The sequence below is a fragment of the Artibeus jamaicensis genome, unplaced genomic scaffold (assembly GCF_021234435.1).
Source record: "Artibeus jamaicensis isolate MK-2021 breed Jamaican fruit bat unplaced genomic scaffold, CSHL_Jam_final contig_444, whole genome shotgun sequence".
NCBI lineage: Eukaryota > Metazoa > Chordata > Mammalia > Chiroptera > Phyllostomidae > Artibeus > Artibeus jamaicensis.
Window position 1 is genome coordinate 8653582 of NW_026521831.1, and position 22782 is coordinate 8676363.

A 22782-nucleotide genomic window follows, 5' to 3' on the forward strand; every position below is an offset into this window, starting at 1 on the left:
CACTCACTAGGAGCAGGTCACTGGAAATCCCTGTCCTTTCCCTTAACTGTTCCCTTAGTGCTGTTGCTCAGGCAGGAATTCCTTCCTCAGATTGGACATTTCTAAACCCCTTTTCCGAGGCCTAAGACCTCTTCCCTTCATGGAGTCTAGAGGGGCCTGCTGTGGGCTGAATGGTGACCCTGAGGTTCATATGTTGGAGCCCTGACCCCCAGCACCTCAGAAGGTGACCTTGTTTAGAGTTTGGGTCTTTGCGGTTGTAACTGAAATGAGGTCACTAGGGTGGCTTCCTTAAAAAAAGGGGAAACTCAGACACAGCACAGGGGAAAGTCACGTGGACACGAAGAGGGTGCTCTACCAGCCAAGGACAGAGGCTTGAAACAGATTCAGGTCTGCCCCCAGGAGAAATCAACCTTGCTGACACCTGGCTCTCGGACTCCCAGCCTCCAGTCTGAGACGGGCCTCTGTCATTGGTGCCCCCCTGCCTGGGGAACTTGGTCACAGTGGCCCCGGGGAGTGCAGTGCAGTTCTCTTGCCGGGTGTGTCAGCCAATATTCTCTGAGGACTCACTCTGTGCGTCACCTCCGTGAACCCCCAGGTGCTCTGAGAGGCAGGGGGCACTGTCCTCATGTGGCAGATGATGAAACTAATGCTTGAGACATGTCCAAGGTCACACAGTTTGCAAGTGGTCCAGCGTCCTTCACCCTGGGGCGTGATGCATACCTGTGGCCCAGGCAACGGCACCGTGACCTTAGCCTTCATCAGGGCGTCTGGTCTTATGCCCACTGAATTCTGAAGGGTGAACTCTTCCCCCGAGCAGGTTACAAGAATCAGAGGGTGGGGGCTGTGTGATCACCTTCTAGCCCCACTGTCCAGTACTGTGCTGGCCACTCCATGGGAGGGACCTCAAACTTGAGGGGTATTAGAAATCAGATAACAAGTTTTACCAACGAGACTCTCGCTGGCTGAAATCCACTGTAATCTGGCTACTTAGCCCTAATTTGTCCTGACTGTCGTCACTGGGCACGTGTACAAAGGCACACCCAGGAACGAGCTTGAAGCACAAATGCCTGCAACCACACGGTTGCTGTGGTCAGAGAAGCATGCAGCAACACTGACCAGCATCTGGATGCCTGAGTCACCCTGCTGACGTAAGCCAGGTCCCCTCCTCTCCCACCCGCTACCGTCAGAGCTGACCTCCAGGACACCGTGCCTTCCTCCAGGGCCTCGCGTCCCCCTCCCAGCCTGCACTGCCAGTACCTGGGCAGCTTAGGGCGGCGTCACCGGGAAACTGGCCTTCCGGTCTCATGTAAAACGCAGGAATGTGCTGGAACTGTTTGCCCAGAGACTTGCCCCTGGCGCGGAGGCAGGCGCTGGACTAGCAGGACGGGTTGGGAGGTATTAAAGGGTCCGGGAGGACAGGCTGAGCGCGTCTCAGGTGTGACCAGCTGCCCACTCTGCACAGGCACCCCATCTTTGAGGGACTGACGGCAGTGCTTCCAAATTAGAGCAGCACGTGGCTCACTTAGGGGATTTGCTAAAAGCAGATTGATTCGGTGACACTGGGCGGGGGGCTGACAGTCTGCGTTTCTCACAAACTCCCTGTCGCCCGAAGCTGCCGGCCTAGCTCAGGGAGCCCCGGGAGCAGCACCGGCGCGTTGCAGCTTGGTTACAGCTTGCTGCCCGGCTCCTGCTCGGAGCAGCTGATGCCCTGCAGCGGTTTCTGGAGCCTGTGCCCTGAAGACTTTGTCTATGCTTTAACCCTGTGTACTGGGTTCTGTTGATCACATCAGTGCCACCCTTGTGACAACTAGGTACGCCCTCTGCTGCCCCAGCCTGCACTCCACATTCCACGGTAGCTACTCTGAGACGACGTCCTTCCTCAGAACCCCACCCGTCCCTTGTTCCTACAGAGCCCCTACTTCCACTTCACCAGGACACCCACCCCCGTCCCGCCCTAGCACTCAACCCTCTACTGTCCCCCTGCCCCTCACTAGCCTGGACTCCAGGGCCAGTTGCTCAAACTGCATGGTTTCATGCTTGCTGATTTCCATCGTGCCCACCAGCCAGCTGCAGCTCTGGACAGATGTGTCCTCTCTCGTGTGTGTGTCCCTGGAGCTGGAATGGCTGAGTCTGACCCATGTTCACGCCACTAGAGCACCAGCCGGGCCCTCGGAGCTCCTGCCTTTTAGTTTAACATGAACTAGTGTGACACAGGGAGGATCCTAGCGAGGCCTGCCCGATCCAAGTCTGCTCCGGGCCCGTCCTTAAAGAAGGCCTAACAGACGTCCAGAAGTTTGCATTTTTACCTCCATGTGAATTGCCTTTCTGCCCTTTGAAGTCACAGACCACTACCCACCCCTCTTCTCCTTAGCTCAAGGTGGCACATGAGCCTCCATATTCTTATGGCACCCCCATATGTATATACATAATAAAGTTGGTTATTCTCCCTTGCTAATGTCTCACGTCATTTGATTATTAGTCTGGCCAGAAGAACTTAGAGAGAAAAGGGGGATATTTCCCCTCCCCCACAAAATGAATACACTCACCTCAAAGGTCACTCTATTGAATTCCACTCCCCTTAGCTGCCACCCTGTGTCCCTATTTTCACTTTCGCACGGCTCCAGGTTAGCGCCAGACACACACCCACCTTGGCCTTCTGCTCAACCCATGTTTTCCCAACCAACCCACCCTTGCTCCTACGTTGACGGAATGTCTCCTTTCCCTATCTCCAAAGCCAGCTGTCTCTCAGGGTGCTTCTCCTCTCCTCTCCTGTCTCCTCTGAGCCTTCACTCCATTATTCAGACCCAGACGCCCCCTAAACTGCCCCCCCCCCCCCCCCCGCCTTTCCAGCTCTCATCTGCAGAGGGAGACCTGCGGAAGTCCAGGCCGGAATGCTGTCTCGCCGGCAGAAAAGCCGCAGTAAATAAAGGTGGCCCCTTGCAGCCTTTTTTTCCTCCTCACCAATAAGCCCAGGTCACTCTGTGAGCCCCAAATAAAAACCACTAAACAAACCAAAACGGTGTACAAGGTCTAGAACTCTGAAGCAGCACAGGAACATCATTAGTGGTACAGGGCAGCCGCACTTTGCTTTCCTGGGACGAGAACATTCTCATTCCCACCTCATTTGCTATAAGAAGCCTGGGCTTCAGCTCTCTTCAATCTCACACTGGTGACCTTCAGAACAAGTGCATTTATATACAACTGCATGCAAGCAAATGTTCTTCGAGGTCTGGAGTTTGTCCCGGTACCGTCCTCCCCGCGGGAGGAACCTGGGCCATGTGCTTTCCGGACGTCAGCTTCCTCCGTGGGCTTCCTTCCTCTAACTACCGGGCGTGAGAGCCTGAGCTGTGCCCGGGGCAGAGGGCAGGGGCCTGCACGGCACCGCCGAGGGCGGTGGGGGCCGAGACCCTGTGCGTACCTTGTCGCGCCACAATTAAGCTGGCCATGCAGTCCGGAACGCTCGTGCCTGCCGCCAGGAAAGTGATGCCCATGATGACGTCGGGGATCCCGAATGTGTACCCGATGATCGTCACCTGTAGAGAGAGGGTGGGGGGTGCTGCTTACCCTGAGAGTACTGAACTTGAACATGGCACTGCTGTAGCCAATGAAAACGTCTGGAATGTGGTTTTGTTTTCAAAACATCTTTTGGGGGTACTTTTTCCCCCTTGATGACATGCATAATACGCATTCACTGTTTTAAAAACTTTAGAAAAGAAAGTAAAACTTAAAAATCACCTACCACTTCTCAAGACCCACAGACAACCACTACCAACTTCCCATCAGCCAGTGGTTCTCAGACGTGAACATACAGAAGACTCTCGGGCAAGCTCGTTAAAATGCAGATGGCCAGGCCCCGCCTCCAGAGCGTCTGCTTCAGGAAGTCCGGGTGCCGCCCAGGAAACTGCATCCCTAAGGGGTTCCCAGGGGTGGGAACCCTGAGGCTGCCGCTCTGGGAACCGCGTTTGAAAAGCACTGCCCTGGAACACACCCCTGACCTTTTTGCTATATTAGAAAAAGTGAAATCGGATTACGCTACCAGCACACATTCTGCAACATTTGTTTCATGTAATAAAACACCGTGATTACCTTTCTATCTCAAATATTCAACTACATTGCTTTAAACTGATGTGTGGATTTCATCGTATGGTGATAGCGTTTCAGCCCATCCCTCGATGTTGGATATTGAGGTGGTTTCTCTTTTGGCTCTTACGATATCACTGCACATCAGTAACATTTATGGGGCGCTTGCTGTGTACCAGGTGCACAGGTGTTTTACTTTCCAATCTCAGGTGCCCTGTTACTCCCCACCCACCGGTGAGGGAGGCACTACCGTTATGCCCATTTTCTGTCTAGAGAAATGGAGGGTGAGAGAGGTAAGTAAGGACGCGCCGGCAGACACAAAGGTCACCAGTGAGGCAGGGACTCCTGGCGTTGAGGGTCTTGAGCACAGTCACACGGTCCTCTGACAAATGTCTGACACTGGAGAGGTGGCTGGGGTCCTCGTGGTAGCCCAATGGGAAGCCCTAGAGGCGTTCGGACAACCCCACACAAAACACCCTCAAGCTCGAGCTTGCCTCCCCATCTGGAAAGTGGGAGCTGGGGCCCCTCTCAGGATCCTTCCTGTCCCGGCTGACGGCTCCAACCCCAGCAAATGGTCGTGTGACTTGAGACAAACTGGCTTGCTTCTGAGTCTCTGCTTTCTCATCTGTAAAATGGGCTCATGAATAAGAATTAAAGTGAGAAAATGGGAGGCAACAGGGCCTGGCCTGTGCAAGATGTTCACTGATGAGTGTTTCCCTTCTCTCTCACTCACTAGTCTCGCTATCTGTGGGTGCAGAGAAATGGGGGTTATCGGAGTCCCCAGATGAAGTGCTTTGTGAGTGCAAACCTCAGTCCTAGAGGGCAGCCAGAGCACCTGGACTAAATGGACATCTGTCCCTGAACAGAGCTTTGTGGGGGCGTTTAAAGAGGCCCCGCCCCAGAGCGGAGCGCTAGGGAGCAGGCCTGTCCCCAGGACAGTGGGACGTTGATGTTCTAGGGCGCAGGGCAGAGCACACACCGGCAGGCCTGCCCTGGGCTGTGAGGGAAGACACACACTGAGGAGGGCTGAGCCACCCGTGCTCAATCCACATGGGCCATGGAGATGCCGCTAGCACACGCAGGCTGTGGCTGATGTGTTTTCAGTGGGTGATGCTAGACATCATAAAACTAGGAGCCTGGGTCATTTGCTCATTCCTGGGATGCATCTATTTTCTTAAATCACTAAACTACATGGCCAAGAGTTTGAAGGATGGAGGGGTGAGGAGAAGGAGTGAGCGAGTGTGCACACATCATTTGGGAGCAGAGATGCTTCCCAAGTGCCATTTGTCCTGCATCCCAGCCCTGGGCCCTCCTACCCTTCCAGATGCTTAGTCTTCCTTGGTCCTCGGTCTCCCCATCTGAGCTAGGGAGACTGCACTAGGTCTCCCACTCTCTCACTAGGGTGCTGCACCGGATGACCCACTTCAAATGTCTCTCCCTTTTGACACAGGCATTCAAGAACTTCTTCCCCAAGACTTGGGGGTGGGAGGTGTGAACAGTGGTGGAGGTATGGGGGGGGCACCTGAGACTTCATGGCTCCCTGGCGATCCCATCGGGGCAAAGTGAAAGTCAGTGCAAGGCTGAGAGGCCGGCGCATCTCGCCTGGGTAGAAGCCAGGCTAACGTGCGGCACGCAACTACCTTCTGCAGCAGAGGCCATTGCACCTCCCACACTGAGGTCGGCTGGAGTTCAAAGCCACAGGGAAGAGAGCCTCAGACTCCTGGCCAGGCCAGGTGCAAAGACTCTGCTTTAGGAAGTGGGGGTGGGAGTGTTATTAAATGTCCAACCTCACTGGCAATTAGTAGAACTGACTTACAACACCTTTATTTTTCAGTAATTAGAGGAGAAAAAATTTCACACATTCCTTAATGTGATCTTCCCTAATTCTCATGCCCACTCAAATGTCGTGAAAGACTTTGTTTTAAAACTGCAATGTTGTTTTGGGAATGCATTTTATTAAGAGAAATCACTGGATTTAAAAAAATCAAAGGTAAGATGGTAGCGTAGGCAGACATGGCTCGCCTCTTCACACAACCACATCAAAATCACAACTAAAATATGGAACCACCATCAGTCAGAACTGTCAGAAGTCAAGGGGAATGGAAGTCCATCAACTATGGAATTAAAGAAACCACTTCCGTCCAGACTGGTAGGAGGGGTGCAGATGCGGAACAGGCTGGTCCCGTGTGTGGTGGATAAAAATTCCAGAGGGGTATCTCAGAGTCCCAGCCCCACACCAGGCCCCCAGCCCAGGGTTCCAGTGCCAGGAAGATGAGTCCCCACAACTCCTGGCTGTGAAAACCAACAGGGATTGAGTCAGTGGAAGAAACTTCTGGAGCCCCAGGCACAAACTGCTTTTCCATATTAATGGCTGGACTTGGCTCACACTTCGCAACTTCCTAAACCCTCTCAAACAAGCAACAGCCACCTGAGTGAGCCCCAGGCTCTGCACTAGCAATAGCCAGCCGAGATTCAACAGCTTGGCTTCACCCAGAAATCTCCAAGCTCCGCACAAGTAGCAGCCATCTCAGATTGCTTTATAGCTCAGGCAGGGTGCCCTGGGCAAAACACAGGTAGGGGCTGACCTTGGTCTGTACCAATCAGGAAACCTCAGGGCCAGTGTACCCAGTGGACAGCTACAGACCATGTTGGAGCACCACCACCCTGCCCCTGCACAGCTGATCCTCCACAGAGGATGGAGGGTGGTGGTCAGTGGTCACAGCCAAGCCTTGCCTCTCACTAGCCTGGGTAAATTCCTCCCATTGACCTGCCAACAGCAACCAAGGCTCAACTACAAGAGGAGGGTATACAACGGGTGCACCTCGCGTACCCAGCTTGGGTGATAGGCTGTGCCACTGGACCCTACAGGACACCTACTACATTAGGCCACACCACCAAGACAGGGAGTCATAGCAGCTCCACCTAATACACAGAAACAAACACAGGGAAGCTGCCAAAATGAGGAGACAAACATGGCCCAAATGAAAACAGATCAAAACTCCAGGAAAACAGCTAAACCAAATGGAGATAAGCAATCTATCAGATGCAGAGTTCAAAATACTGGTTATGAGGATGCTCAAGGAACTTAGTGAGGACCTCAGCAGCAAGAACAGATCCAGTCAGAAACGAAGGATACTCTGATTGAAATGAAGAACAGTTTATAGGAAAATGATAGTAGAGTAGATGAAGCTGAGAATCAAATCAATGATTCGAAACATAAGGAACCAAAAAACATCCAACAGAACAAGAAGAAAAAAGAATCCAAAAAAAATGAGGATAGTATAAACAGCCTCTGGGACAACTTCAAGAGATCCAACATTCACATCATAGGGGTACCAGAAAGGAGAAGAGAAAGAACATGAATTTGAAAGCCTGTTTGAAAAAATAATGGGCTCTGGCTGCTGTGGCTCAGTGGATTGAGTGCTGGCCTGTGGACCAAAGGGGAGCTGGTTCGATTCCCAGTCGGGGCACATGCCTGGGTTGCAGAGAGGCAACCACACATTGATGTTTCTCTCCCTCTCTTTCTCCCTACCTTCCCCTATTTCTAAAATAAATAAATAAAATCTTTAAATGAAAAGAAAAAATAATGAAAGAAAATAACCCTAATTTGGTGAAGGAAATAGACATGTAAGTCCAGGAAGCACAGAGAATCCCAAACAAGATGGATACAAAGAGGCCCACCCAAGACACATCATGATTAAAATGCCAAAGGTTAACGATAAGGAGAGAATCTTAAAAGCAGCAAGAGAAAAGCAGTTAGTTACCTACAGGGGAATTCCCGTAAGACTGTCAGCTGATTTCTCAAACAAAACAAACAACTCTGCAGGCTAGAAGGCACAGGCAAGAAATATTCAAAGTATTAAAAGCAGGGACCTACAGCCAAGATCGCTCTACCCAGCAAAGCTCTCACTTAGAATGGAAGGGCAGATAAAGAGCTTCCCAGACAAGGAAAAACTGAAGGGGTTCATCATCACCAAACTGTTATTATATCAAATGTTAAAGGAATTTATTTAAAAGAAGATCAAAACTATGAAAAATAAAATGGTACTAAATACATACCTGTCAATAATTGAATCTAAAAAATAAACTAAGCAAACAAGAACAGAGACAGAATCATGGACACAGAGAGTGTTTTGACGGTTGTCAGGTAGGAGCAGGGTGTGGGGAGAATGGGTGAAGAGGTGAGGGGATTAAGAAGTACAAACAGGCAGTTACAGAATAGCCGTGGGGGTGTGAAGCACAGATAGGAAATGGAGCAGCCAAAGAACTTACACGCATGACCCATGGACATGAACAATGGTGGGGGGAGTGCCCGAAGGACTGGGGATGCTAGATGGAGAGGGGGGCGGAGGGGGGGGAACAGGACAACTGTTACAGCATAATCTATAAAGTAGAGTAAGAAATTTGAAAAATCAAGTATAACGATGGGCTGGTCTTTAATTCTACTCGAAAATTTTAAGTTTGCAAATTCAATTCATTTTAGGCATAGTTTTCATCACCCTTTCTGGGAAGTTTGAATAGCAGCTCCTTCCTGCTCCCCCACAACCCCACCTCCCGCACCCACACCAGCACCTGTGGGGACTTTAGCCTTCACCTGACACGGCAGGGAGCAGTCCGCGATGGCTGTACTTCCTGGTGAAAACAGCTGACACTCACAGTTACAAGCCACTTTCTGTGCTGCAGCTCAGACCGTGAGGTCAGCCCAGAGGCCTCCCAGTCTCCCAGTGACCCTGTTGGACAGTGATGAGCCTCCCCGGTTTGTAGAGGGGGTGACCTGGGTCCGGAGAAGTTGAGTCACCTGCCTGAGTGTTATGGATCCCACGTGGGAAAACTAGGATTCACCTCCACCTCCTGGGACCCCACAGCACACCTTTCCCCACCAATCTGCTCCTCTGGGGTTAAGGGGACGGTGGCCCTTGTGCCTCTGAAGCCGAGACTCATGTGCCCTTTCCCTGTCTGGCGCCAGGTGTCAGGAGGAGAGTGAAGTGACTAGAGGGTACCGCTATGACAACGCTTTTCAACCGGTGAGACTCAGGGATTTTTAAAACATGGAGTACCTGACTACTGAGCCAGGGGCTCTGACTTCCCTGCCCTTAGATTGTCAAATTAAAAATGTGACAACAGCCAACATGACCATAGCTGTCCAGAGTGAAAGAATCAACATTATAACAATTTTTTGATCAGATTTGCAAAAAACAATATATCCCACGGTGTGCTGCAGAATTTTACTAACTAGTGGATGTGCGCCCTGAGATAACAAAGGATGAAAGTCACCGTGCAAAGCCGTGCGTGGCTGATTGGTGAGCTTCACCACAATAGAGATGCAACTGTCCTGTAACTGCAGCTCCTCTTTCTGCTCCTGGGCTCTCCATGTGAAATGGGGGAGGGGGAGGACGAGAAGGGGGAGGGGAGGAAGAACCCTGTGGAAATGGTGCCCACAGCAAAGGGGCACGGGTGCTCCTGCTTGGCTCAGCTAAGGAAGGTTGGTACACAGAGCTGGGATGCATGACCAGAGCTGCTAACAGGAGCTAGGTTGACACCTCTCCAACTGCAAAATTTCAATCCGAAAGATGCTGAAAAATTCCAGTCACAAATTGAGAGGCAGTTCAGGATAGTGGCTGAGACTGTGGACTCAGGAGAACAATGGACCAGGGTTCTGATCCTGCCCTAGGACACACTAACTGATGAACTCACTGTGTGACAGATGCTAATTGTAAAACTAACTTGGGCAAATTACTCAATCTCTGTGCCTCAGTTTCCTCGTCTGTAAAATGGGCATAATGAAAGTGGTTGTTATGAAGATTGAAAGCTTATATAGAGTTTATATACAGTTCATACATGTGCCTGAGCATAGGAAGGGGAGAGGAACACCCCTTGGCAAGGAGCATAGGAGGGCTTGAGTTCATCTCCCACTGACTCCAGCCTCCCTCACATTTCCCTGCGGTCCTAGTGTTCAGCCCTCTAGAGCTCTTCCCAGAGCCATCGTCAAGGCATCAGTTCTTGGCTCCCAGTCCATGCCACCCCTACCACACTACCCGCCCCTCTTGCCAGGTTCAACCCCCCCACCCCTGTGCCCGCCTTGCCTGCAAGTACCACGCTGATCTGTCTGGCCACCTTGGTGTACAGTGCAGCGGCTTGCACCCCTGCCAGTTTCCCTGCTCACTGAAATATAAGCCAAGGTCAATTTACCAAAGGTGGCAGACCAGTGCCTGAAGTTGCTCTCCCACCTCCAGCAGGTGCTGGGCAGGTCTGTCCACCCAGCCCACCCTGCACCCACCACTCACCAGCCACACCATCAGGTAGGAGAAGACAGCGATCCACAGCGTGGCAGTGATGAAGGTGACCATGAAGAACTTCTCCCAGCGGGGCTTGCTGCAGTTGGGGATGGTGATGCACAGGAGGAAGATGAGTGGCCAGGTGAACACCCACTTGGCTTTGTCCCCTCTTGCCTCTACAGGGGGGTGGGACGGAGCCAGAAGGGAGGGGGAGAGAGACACATACTAGGTTACACACCTGTCAGTCCACCTGCTGCTTTATTTTTTTTTAAGCCAAACAAGAGAACGCTACCTATGTGACTCTAAGCAAGTGATCTCACAGAATCACACACCTCCACAATGTCATCCAGAAAGTGATCTTAGCAACACAATTCACTACGTGTTTGTTGATTGAATAACTTCAGTCAGTCCAAATACTTTGGAGTAAGGGAAGTGAGACCCAGAGTGGGAATGGATTTGCCCCAGGGAGCTGGAATGGGGAAGTGGAATATGGGTAGACTTTGGAACTAGACAGACCTGGGCTGGTATTCAAATGACCTGGAGAAATCCCATCAACTCCACTTCCTCCTCTGATGATAATAACAGTTGGAATAACAGTAACGCAAAAATCAACATATGAAATTTTGTGATGTGTAGCAGGCACCGTGCTGAGTTCTTTGCATTTAGTAGTTGCTTCATCTGTTAAATTGGAGCATTATCCCTTTCTTCGTTGTTGCAAGAATGACATGACATTATGTACTTAAAATACTCTGCATGCGCAGGGAGAGCCCAGCCCTGCACGCAGTAGGTATTCCAGAAATCTCAGGTCCTTTGCTCCAGAGTCATCTACTCAGCCCATGACAGATGCAAGACTAAAATGTGGGTGTCCTGGCTGGCAGAAAGGACCTCATGGGCTCCCACCAAAGGAATCCACAAACAAGTCAACCAGAGAAAAGCGGCCCCCGCAAACCACCAAGCACAAGCATAGTTCCCTTCATAAGCCACTGAGTACAGCATACATGTGCAGCCTCCAAAACCACCTTGTGGGTGATGCTGCAGAAATGGCAGAGGAAGGACCTCATTGCCTAGGTACAATGAGGACACTGGGAAAAACGGCCAGAACCAACCTTTTTTAGGACTCTGGAAATGAACCAAGGCTGGTAGCAATCCAGGGAGGGTTTATGTAAGAAAACTGACTGGATCTCAGTGAGAACAGTGAACTCTGTGGAGTTTTAACCTGCCTTGTTTCTGTTCCCTCTCACCAGCTCTGGAGAAGCCTTGAATGCCAGCAGCCTGGCAACCAGAAGAGGCAGAGCAGGCCTGGAGCTCCTTCTAAGTCCCCTCCCAGAGAATGGGCATTATTTGACCTGTCTGGTGCATTCCTGGAAGATCCCACTTCCAAGGCTGTCCTTACTTTACCTGAATCAGAGCTCAGCCAATGTGTGTAGCCTTTGCCTTGGGGCATTTGTTCAAAACAATCAGAGGCAACTGTTGAGCATCACAGTGCCCAAGGTTGTAGGTTACAGGACAAACAATAAATAAACCAATAAGCTTGAAAGGAGAAGCTGGGGAATGTGATACCTAGGGCTTTGCAAAAGCTCCTACTTTTTTCTGGGAATCTAAAAACCACAGCCATGCACTGGGCTGTGCTGAGGGGGTTCTGCATGCTCAGGAAAGCCTTGAGAATGCTCTGGGCATTCACCTCCACCTGATATTGAGGCTCTGAGCAAGCAAGAAGTAAAGGCTGAGGTGGAGTTGTAAACTGCCCACCGGGGGTTGAAGATGTGCCCACGAACCCACAGAACCCATCAGAGATGACGGGGAGACTTACTGCACACAGGCACCTAAGGCAACCTCTGTGCAGTCGCTAGGTGGCTTTAGGCGAACTGAGCAGCTATTTCAGGGGCCACGCACAACAAACAATACAGACTTTACAGATTATTTGAGAAGACTCACTAAACAAAAACAACAATAAATGTAACAATAAGCAGACTTGGAAAGGGAGAAGAATGTTTCCTAGAGTTGTCAAACTTATAGTATAGTATAGTATAGTATACTACATTATATTACATTACATTATATATATTATTTATTTTAAAGATACCCATTCTAATAAATCTGAAATTGTATCTCCTTGTTTTTTTTTAAAAAGATTTTATTTATTTATTTATTTATTTTTAGAGAGAGAGGAGGGAGAAAGACAGGGAGAGAAATATCAATGCAAGAGATAAATGGATCAGTTGCTTCTCCCCTATACCCCACCTGGAGACCAAACCCACAACCCAGGCATGTACCCTGACCAGGAATCAAATTGGAGACCTTTTGCTTTGTGGAATGATGCCCAACTGAGCCACACCAGTCTGGGAAAACTATATTATTTCAAATACCCAGCTTTCGACCAGCAGGGAAAACAGGAAAGTATGGCCCGTACGTGGGACAAAGAGCAGTCAGTAGAAACTGTTTCTGAGGAATTCCAGACAATGAATTTAGAAAGACTTTAAATCAGCCGTTTAGAAATATGCATGAAAAAAAAGGAAATATGCATGAAGAAGTTTTTTTAAAATCTAAAAAACTAAAGGAAAGTATGAGAATAATTTCTCCCCATAGAATATCAGAGTGAAAAAGTAAAAAGTCTAAAAAAGAGCCAAAAGAAATCCTGGAATTGAGAAACACAGTAACTAAAATGAAAACTTCTCTTGCAGGGGCTCAACAGCAGATTTGAGCAGGAAGAAGGAAAACTTCGACAGCCTTGAAGTAGGTGAACTGAGAGTTTCCAGACTCAGGAACAGAAAGAAAAAAGAGAAATGAACGGTGTCTCAGAGACCCACAGCACGCCATCAAACCTGCCAACGTAGGCATAGTAGGAGTGCTAGGAGAAGTAGGGGGGCAACAAGGGGAAGGAAGAGTATCTGACGAACTCATCCAAAAACCTCTCAAATCTGATGAAAAACATTAATGTATACATTCAAGAAGAATATACATTCATCTCAAATTCACGTGGAACACTCTCCAGGATAGGCCACATGTTACAACGTAAAACAAACATCGATAAATTTAAATGGATTTAAATCATGCCAAGTATGTTCTACAGGCATTCCACAATGGAAAGAAACTACAAATCAAACAGAGGGAAAACTGGAAGATTCACAAATATGTGGAAGTTAAACAACCCACTCCTGAATAACCAATGGGGCAAAGAAGAAATCACAAGGGAAATTAGAAAAATGCTTTGAGATGAATCAAAATGAAAATATAACATACCAAAACTTATGGGATGCAGTAAAAGCAGTGCTCAGAATTTTATAGCTATAAATGACTATATGAAAAATTTATAGCTGTAAATGAGTATATTAAATATCTTAAATCAGTGACCTGACCTTCTTCCTTAAGACACAAAAATAGTAGAGCAAATTAAATCCAAAGAAAGCAGAAAGAAGGAAATAATTAAGACTAAATTCGAAATCTATGGAACAGAAAATAAAAAATAGTATCAATGAAACTAAGAGCTCGCTGTTTAAAAAGATGAACAAAAATGGACAAACCTTTAGCTAGAATGACTAAGCAAAAAAGACTCAAATTACTAACACCAGGAATAAGAGAGGGTCACCATCGTGAACTTCACAGGAATAAAAAGAACAAGTCAGGAATATAATGAACAACTAGGCCCCAACAAATGAGATGACCTAAGTGAAACGAATTCTACAAGGACAAAAACCACCAAATCTGACTTAAAAAGATAGAAAAGCTGAATAGATTTATAAGAGATTGACACAGTAATAAAAAAAAGGCATGTGTGTGTGTGTGGGGGGGAATTGGGACAACTGTAATGACATAATCAATCAAATATACTTTAAAAATTAAAAATAAATAAATTTCCTTTAAAGTAAAGCCAGCACCAGATGGGTTCATGGTGATTTCTACCAAATGTTTAAAGAAAAATCAGCATGAATCCTGCAAACTCTTCCAAAAGATAGAAGAGGGAACATTTCTCAGTTCCCTCCATGAAGACATTATTATACCGATGTCAAAGCCAGACGCCAAGAGAACAGAAAACTACAGACCAATATTACTCATGAATATAGATGCAAAAACCCTTAATGAAATTCTGGCAAACTGAATTGAACATCATGTGAAAAATGATTATACACTTTGACCAAGTGGGACTTATTACAGGAATGCAAGCTTGGTTCAACACATCAAATGTCATCGATCCAACATACCATGGTACTAGAATTAAGGACAAAACTACAATCACGTCCATTGATGAAAAAAAAAAAAAGATGTTTGAAAACTCCAATGCCTTTTCATGATAAAACACTCAACAATCTAGGAGTAGAAGAGAACTTCCTCAACCTGGAGAAGCGCACCTAAAAACCCCACAGTTAACACCATACTCAACTGTGAAGATGGAAAGCTTCCAATAAGACAAGGATGTCTGCTTTTATGCCTGCTAGTCAACAGTGTATGGAAAGGCTAGCCTGGGAAACCGGGCAAGAAAAAGAAGTTAAAGTCATTCAGTTGGAAAGGAAGAAGTAAAAGTATCCCTATTTGTAGGTGGCATGATCTTGTATGGAGAAAATTCCACACAGTACACATGAAAAAAATTAGAACTACAAAACAAGCTCAGTCGGGTTGCAAGGTACGAGACCAATATATGAAATTCAGGTGTATTTCTATACAATAACAATAAACAATCCAAACATAAAATTAAGGAAATAACTCCATTTACCATAGCATCTGAAAAAAAAAGTGTTTATGAATAAATGTAACGTAAGTACACAATTTATATGCTGAAAACTACAAACATCACTGAAGGAAATTCCAGGCAACCTACATAAATGGAAAGGTGTCCTGTAGATGGATCAACGACTTAATGTTGTTAGGATGGAAATTTTCACCAAATTGATCTACGGATTCATTATAATCCCTGTTAAAATTCCAACATTTTTTTGTTGGTGCAGAAATTGAGAAGCTGACTCTAATATTCTCATATAAATGCAAGGAAGCCAGAACAGCTACACCAGTCTTGAAAACAGAACAAAGTTGGGAGCTCTCTGGCTTAAACCTGCCCGACAGGGTTTCTCCAACATCGAGGTTTCAATAATAGACTCTGGGAGCTACCAGGTGATGGGACAATGTCTATGCCAAGGGACACCTCCCCACCACCATCAGGAGGAGCCCCTTCTGTCAAGCCCCGCCATTCATTCCTTCAAGTGCAATGTCAGAGACTCTGAGAAATGTTCATTGTATTATAGACTCTGAGAAGCATGCAAACATAAGAGAAAAACCAGCTGCCGTTGTTTCACTAAACTCAATTTCTCTTATGAAGTAGAAAATGACAATTCTATAAAAAAATCTTTAAAATGAACTGCAACGACACAGATGGCTAATCATAGTGAAGGAAAAAATTCAAGACAGATGCAGTTGTTGATAAAAAAATTTCAAACAAATTAACCTGGACAGTTAACTAATGAGACAGTCCAACTAAGGAAGTGGTTAACTTGAGGCCCAGGGAAATGTGTGTGTCACGGGGGGATGTCAGGTAGATACTGATGGACCCTGGAAGGAGGAGTGTCTACATGACCTGGAGTGTATATGTCCAGACCAGTGGTTCTCAGACTTGAGTGTGAATCGGAATCCCCTGGAAAGCTCATTAGAGCCCCAGAGCTAATGATTTGGTAGCTAAAATGGGGTCCAAGAATTTACATTCCTAACCATTTCCCAGGTGCTCCTGTCCTGGGACCATACTTGAGAACTGGTGCCCCAGGTGAATTCATTTAAACACAACAGAGATGATTACCATACCATTAAATTCAGCTGTTTAAATATACAATTAGGTGATTTTCAGCATATTACAAAGCTGTGTAATTATTAACACTATGTGATTCAAGATTTTTTAAAGTATATTTTATTGATTATGCTATTGCAGTTGTCCCATTTTTTTTTGCCCCTTTATCCCCTCCTCCCTGCATCCCCCTCTTACCAGCATCTCTTCCCTTAGTTCATGTCCATGGGTCATATATATAAGTTCTTTGGCTTCTCCATTTCCTATACTATTCTTAACTTCCCCCTACTTTGTATCTACCAATTATGCTTATTCCCTGTACCTTCTCCCTCATTCTTCCTCCTCCCCCTCCCTGCTGATAACCCTCCATGTGATCTCCATTTCTGTGGTTCTGTTCATGTTCTAGCTGTTTGCTTGTTATTTGTTTAGGTTCAGTTGTTGATAGTTGTTTGTGGTCATTTTACTGTTCACAGTTTTGACCTTCTTTTTCTTAGTAAGACCCTTTATTATATTTCATATAATAAAGGCTTGTTGATGATGAACTCCTTTAATCTGCCCTTCCATTCTAAATTAATGCTTTGCTGGAGAGAGTAGTCTTGGATGTAGGTCCTTGCCTTTCATGACTTGGAATACTTCTTTCCAGACCCTTCTTGCCTGCAAGGTCTCTTTTGAGAAATCAACTGATAGCCTTATGGGAACTCCTTTGTAGGAAACTGTCTCCTTTTCTCTTGCTGCTTTTAAGATTCTCTCCTTATCTTTAGATCTTGGGTAACTTAATTATGATGTGTCTTGATGTGTTCTTCCTTGGGTCCAATTTCTCTGGAACTCTTTGAGCTTCCTGGACTTCCTGGAAGTCTAGTTCCTTTGCCAGATTGGGGAAGTTCTCCTTTATTGTTTTCAAATAAGTTTTCAGTTTCTTGCTCTTTTTCTTCTCTGGCACCCCTATGATTCAGATGTTGGAATGTTTAAAGTTGTCCCAGGGGTTCCTCAGCCTCTCATTTAAAAAAAAATTTTGTTTCTTCATTCTGTTTCAGTTGAATGTCTATATCTTCCTTTTGCTCCAAATCGTTGATTTGAGTCTCAGTTTTCTTCCCTTCACTGTTGATTCCCTGTATATTTTGCTTTATTTCACTTTGCATAGCCTTCACTCCTTCCTCTATTTTGCATCTGTACTCAACCATTTCTGAGAGCATCCTGATTACAGTGTTTTGAATACTGCATCTGATAGGGTGGCTATCTATTCATCACTTAGTTCTGTCTATGGAGTTTTGATGTGTTCTTTCATTTGGACCATATTTTTTTTTGTCTTGGCACACTTATGTTTTAAGGGGTGGAGCCTTAGGTATTCCCAAGGTGGGGCAACCCACTTCTCTGTGTTGTGGTGCTGTATGTGAGGGAGGTGTCAGAGAGGGAACGATGCCTCTTGCTTGGCTCTCATTCTGCTTTCAGTCACTTCCCTTGCCACCCACATGCAAATCGGGCCCTTCTGTTGCTGATTCCTGGGTGGGTGGGCTTGTGTACATTCCAGGACCCTGTGGGTCTAATAAACTGTCCTGTGAGGCTGGAAGTTTCTCCTGCCACTGCAACCCCCACATGGTTTTACAGTCAGAGGTTTTGAGGCTTTGGTTTCCCACACTGGAACCCTGGGTTGTCTTGTCAGTCTTGCTCCACAGCTGTTCCTCTCAGCTTATCTGCACTTGAATGTGGGGCTGCCCGCTCCACCAGCTGTGCCTCACCCGACCTGGTCTGTTGACTTGCCGTTCTCTCCACCCCGGCTGCCTGTCTCTGCCCCACCCCACCAGTCTGGATGGATGTTTCTTCTTTAACTCCTTGGTTATTGGACTTCCATACAGTTTAATTTTTCTGGCAGTTCTGGTTGTTTTTTTGTTTTAAAATTTGTTGTTGTCCTTTTGGTTGTGCAAGGAAGCAAAGTGTATCTACCTATGCTTATATCTTGGCCTTAAGTCTTCAAGATTTCCATTGCTCTCCAAAAAAAAAAAAAAAACCCATCCACCCTGTACCCATTCAGCTATCATTCCCCATTTCCTCTCCTTGCTCAAATTCTGGCAACCACTAATATACCTGTGTCTACAGACACTCCATTTTGTTTGTCTTATTTCAAGTAGAACATGTCTTCAAAGTGTATCCATGTTGTAGCATATACACCAGTAATTCTTTTTATGGATGAAAACTACTCCATTTTACGGATATACCCTATTTTATCCATTTATCATTTGATGGATATTTGGACTGTTTCTACTTTCTGGCTGCTATGCACATTCATGTATCAGTTTTTGTGAGGGCATGTTTTCATTTTTCTTAGATGTATAACTAGGCGTGGAATTGCTGGGTCATACAGTAATTTTGTTTAGCTCTTTGAGGAACTGCTGGACCGTTTCCCAAGCGGCTGCACGTCTTTACATCCCCACCAGCGGTGTTTGAAGGGTCCAACAGACCCACATCCTTGCTAATACACTGTCATCTCTTTTGATTATGGTCATTCTACTGAGCGTGACACGGAACCCCAGTGTGGTTTTGAAGTTCCCTGATGACTAATAATGTTGAGTATCTTCTCATGAACTTATTGTCCATTTGTATATTTTCTCTGGAGAGCTATTTATTCAAACCTTTTGCCCATTTAAAAAACTGGAGATTTTTTATTGTTGAGTTTTTAGCATTCTGTATATATTCTGGACACTAGATCCTTGTTAGAAGTAAAATTTGCAAATGTTTTCTTCCATCCTGAGTTGTCTTTTCACTTTCTTCATAGTGTCCTATAAATCACAAAAGTTTTACATTTTGATAAAATACAATTTGTTTTTCTTTGGATACTTATGCTTTTGACTGTTAAATTTAAGAAAGCGTGGTCTAATCCAAAGTCATAAATATTTAAATATTTACACCTATGTTTTCTTTTAAACATTTCATATTTAGGTCTCTGTTTCATATTAACTTTTTTTGTATATGATATAAATTAAGGGTCCAAAAACACTCCTTAAAAAATGTGGATATCCAGTTGTCATAGCACCACTTGCTGGAAGGACGATTTCCTCCTGAATTGTCTTGGCACTCTTGCCAAAAATTTGACCTTAAATATATGGATATATTTCAAGACTCACAATATTATTCCCTTGACCTATATCTACCCATATGCCCATAGTAGTCTTGATTTACTGTATCTTCTAAGTTTTGAAACCACAAAGTGTAAGTCCTTCAACTTTGTTTTTCAAGATTGTTTTGGTTATTCTGAACCCCCTGAATTTTTGTATAAATTTAAAAATTAGCTTGTCAATTTCTGCAAAAAAAAATTTTTTTTAGCTGGGATTTTTATAGATTGCCTGGAGACTTAGAGATTTTGTAGATCACATTGGAGACTATTGCCGTCCTTCACATTTTAAGTCTTCCAAGCCATGAACGTGAGATATCTTCACATGCATTTAGATCTTCTTTCAACAATATTTTGTTGTTTTCAGAGTACAAGTCTTGTACTATTTTATTTTGAATGCTATTATAAATGGAATTTTACTCGCATTTTAAAATTGCTAATGGCTAAGTACAGAAATACAATAGAATTTTGTACATTGATCTTACACCCCACCAGGTCATTAATTCTAACAGGCTGGGGTGTGGGTTCCTTCTATACATATGGCCATGCCGTCTAGGGTTGGGTACAGGCAGTGCACCTTGTTCCTTTGCGGTCAGGATGCCTTTGGGTTTTTCTCGCCTACCTGCCCTGCCTCTGACCTGCAGCATAAAGTGGTGGGAGTGACCCCTTCTCCTGGTCGTAGGGGAGAACTTTCGGTGTTTCCCCATTAAGCTGTGGGGATTTTTTGTGGATGCCTTTTATAAGGGTTTGAAAATTTGCTGCTATTCCTAGTTTGTGGAGTGTTTCTTCATCAGTAAAGGATTTTGTAGAACTTTTTGTTCTGTATCTATTTAGATGATCGCATAGCTCTGTTCATCATTCTAATAATGTGGTTACACTGATCTTCACAGGTTGAACCAACCCTGTATTCCAGGGATGTATTTCACCTGGTTAACTCTATAATGAGAAAAACCAAGTCCCATGAAAGTTTTGATAATGAACGGCCCAAAATCTCACAAAAACATTAGTGGCAGAGCCACAGACAGACCCTGCTGCCCCAGCGGCCTCTGTGTTGGCCCTTGGGGGAGGGACGAGGTTCACAGGGGAAGACGGAGCATTGTCAGGGCTGGGTTAATGAGCGACCACCTCGCCACTCCACCATTTGTGTTGTGGCCCAAACCTTGGAGGTGGTTTTCCCACCCTCTTTGTTCTTCATTTCAATCTAGGGAGATAGTCTCCCAGGTAAATAAGCTGAGGTTCGGTCACATTCAGCAACTTAAACATCCCGGAAGGGAGAGGTGGGGCTAGGACTTGAATGCAGGCCTTTGGAATCTAAGTCCTGGGTGTTCGGCACTCCATTGCTTGCCTGCCCGCAGAGTCCCAGGATTTCAAGGCCCATGGGAGCCCTTCTGCTCCCCACCCACTGGCAGAGGTTGGACTGTCAGGTGCTGTGCCCCAACCAAAAAATCCTCTCGAGAAGAGAAACTATTAAAGTTGTTTTACTTCTTGGTGGTTAATGAGCTTTAGAATCAATCATTTTTAGTTATTTTTTAATACAACTTTGTTTCATCTGTAAATTTAGACTAACCATTAAATTGATTGCTCCTGAAGGGCACAGAAGCTTCATGGTTAACAGTGAGCTAGATTGCCAGGTTGAAATCCCAGCTCTGGCATATGCTACCTCTGTGAATGGGGGAGAGTATTGCTGCATCTCAGTTTTCTCATCTGTAAAATGGGGATAACAGTTCCTACCTCACTGGGCTATTGGGAGATTGAAAACAAGCCATCCTGTGTGATGTGTTTAGAATAATTCCTGGCACAGAGAAAGCTCTAAATTTAACTATTGTTAATGTCAACAACCACGTTAACTTCAACTTACTGAGTACCTACTATTGTCAAGCACTGGGTCAACTAGTTTTACAAAGACTTGAGCAGGCTCAGAGAGGTAAGCCTACCTGCCCAAGGTCACACAGCTAGGAAGTGGCAGCCCCAGGAGTCCAATGCTAAGCCTCTTAGTGATACCATCCTGACTGCTGGAGGAAGAGTTTTAATCTTGAAAGCACGAGAGAGGAAGAGGGGGCCCCATGGGAAGCAGGCCTCCCCCAAGGAGGTGCCCTTGCCTTGGTTCACACGGCCGTTGGTAACATGGTTTGGGACCCTGTTCATGCTTCCGCATGGAAGCAGCTGCCCTCACGCCTGACCTGCAGACCAGGACTCCCAGTCATCAGCGAAGCCAGGTCTGGCGTTCCCCCAGCTGGTGCCAATCTCAGGGACCCTCACTCTAGCTCTGAGGATGTGCCTGCCGCCCCCACCAGAGGATCCATGTCCAACTCTAAGCCTGGGCGTGAATGGGGTCCCAGGGCCAGAAGGATGCGCAGGGTCGGGGTGCCAACCCCCTCATTCTAAAGATGACCCCCAAATATGGCCAGCTGCGCATCCTGCCTCAGGGATCTGAAGGCTTCCTGCAAACAGATGCTCCGTCCTGTCACTATCGATGGGGTGGCGGTGGGTGAACCCTCGGCGTCTCTGAGCCTCCATGTCCCCGTCTGTGAGACAATAACTGCCCGCCTCACCCACCTCCAGGAACCGTGGGGAGACTGGAGAAACGCAAAAGCAGGGAGATCACTGCCTGCCTCTGAAGGCCTCGCCTTGAATTTGGAGGCTCTGGGGAATGCGAAATAGAGGCCACTGGTCCCAGAAACCCCAACAGCGTCAAGGCCACTTGCTGGTTCTCCACCCCACTGGCAGGCTCTGTGTGTTAAACGCTCAGCAAACAGGCAGTGGTGGGGTGGAGCTGTTGGGTTTCCCGTGTGTGCAAACCACACAGACCCAGCAGGGGGCCTCCTTCCTCCCCGCTTTCCTTTCTGCCGCCCCCAGAATCCTAGAGTGGACATTCCAACTCAGCAGAGGGCCCTCTTGCCAGAGTCAACAGTGCAACCAGGCAGAGAGCACCTTGGAGTTGGGCAGACCTGGGTGCCAGGCCTGCCGTGGCATCTCTCACCTGTGTATGGCTTCCTGAGCCCCCATTTCCTCCCCCCAGAAATGGGGACCACACCAGCCGGCCAGTGGGGCTGTGTGTGCAGACTCTAAGTACTGAATGTTAGGGGCTAAGCGCCACACTGGGGGCTGGGGCAGGTCCCTGTGAAGGATGTGTCTGTCGAGCTACAGGTTGGGGCCCTGACCCTCCTCTGCGTCGTCACTATGAGTCTGAACACCATATGTGTCCCTTACCGGGTCTGCTCTAAGTCAAGTCCCCCTTAAAACTGGTTCTACTGCTTTTCCCCAAGCGGGACCACGGTATGAAAGTGGACATGCTGAGCTGGCCTTCAGCAGCCCTAGTCCAGCCTCCTGCCAGTGTCTGTGGAAGCTTCTCTCAGAATCCTTTGTGGCTGAAGGCCAGGACGCACAACAGGTTCCCTGATCTGGAGAATGGAGGTAGGGCCAAGCACCTTTTTGCTGTTTTCGATGCATCCTTGTCAAAAGCAGGGCGCTCGTGCCCAGGCACTAGATGAGGGGCATCGGAGCCAGTGCTGGAGGCTGGACCAGCATCCCAGTGTTCAGTTCACATGGCTTTGGGA

The 22782-nt window shown here is 46.8% G+C and overlaps 1 protein-coding gene across 2 annotated transcripts in view; it reads right to left on the reverse strand.

The window, feature by feature from the left end:
• The window catches only part of SLC24A4 (solute carrier family 24 member 4), a 126900-nt gene that overhangs the window by 3054 nt on the left and 101064 nt on the right, over positions 1-22782 (reverse strand). For both annotated transcript variants that reach the window (XM_037130255.2, XM_037130254.2), the window contains exons 13-14: positions 10365-10531; positions 3419-3533 (exon numbers count right to left, since the gene is read on the reverse strand). In XM_037130255.2, the coding sequence (XP_036986150.1) occupies positions 3419-3533; positions 10365-10531 (282 nt within the window). The remainder of the gene's footprint in view (positions 1-3418; positions 3534-10364; positions 10532-22782) is intronic.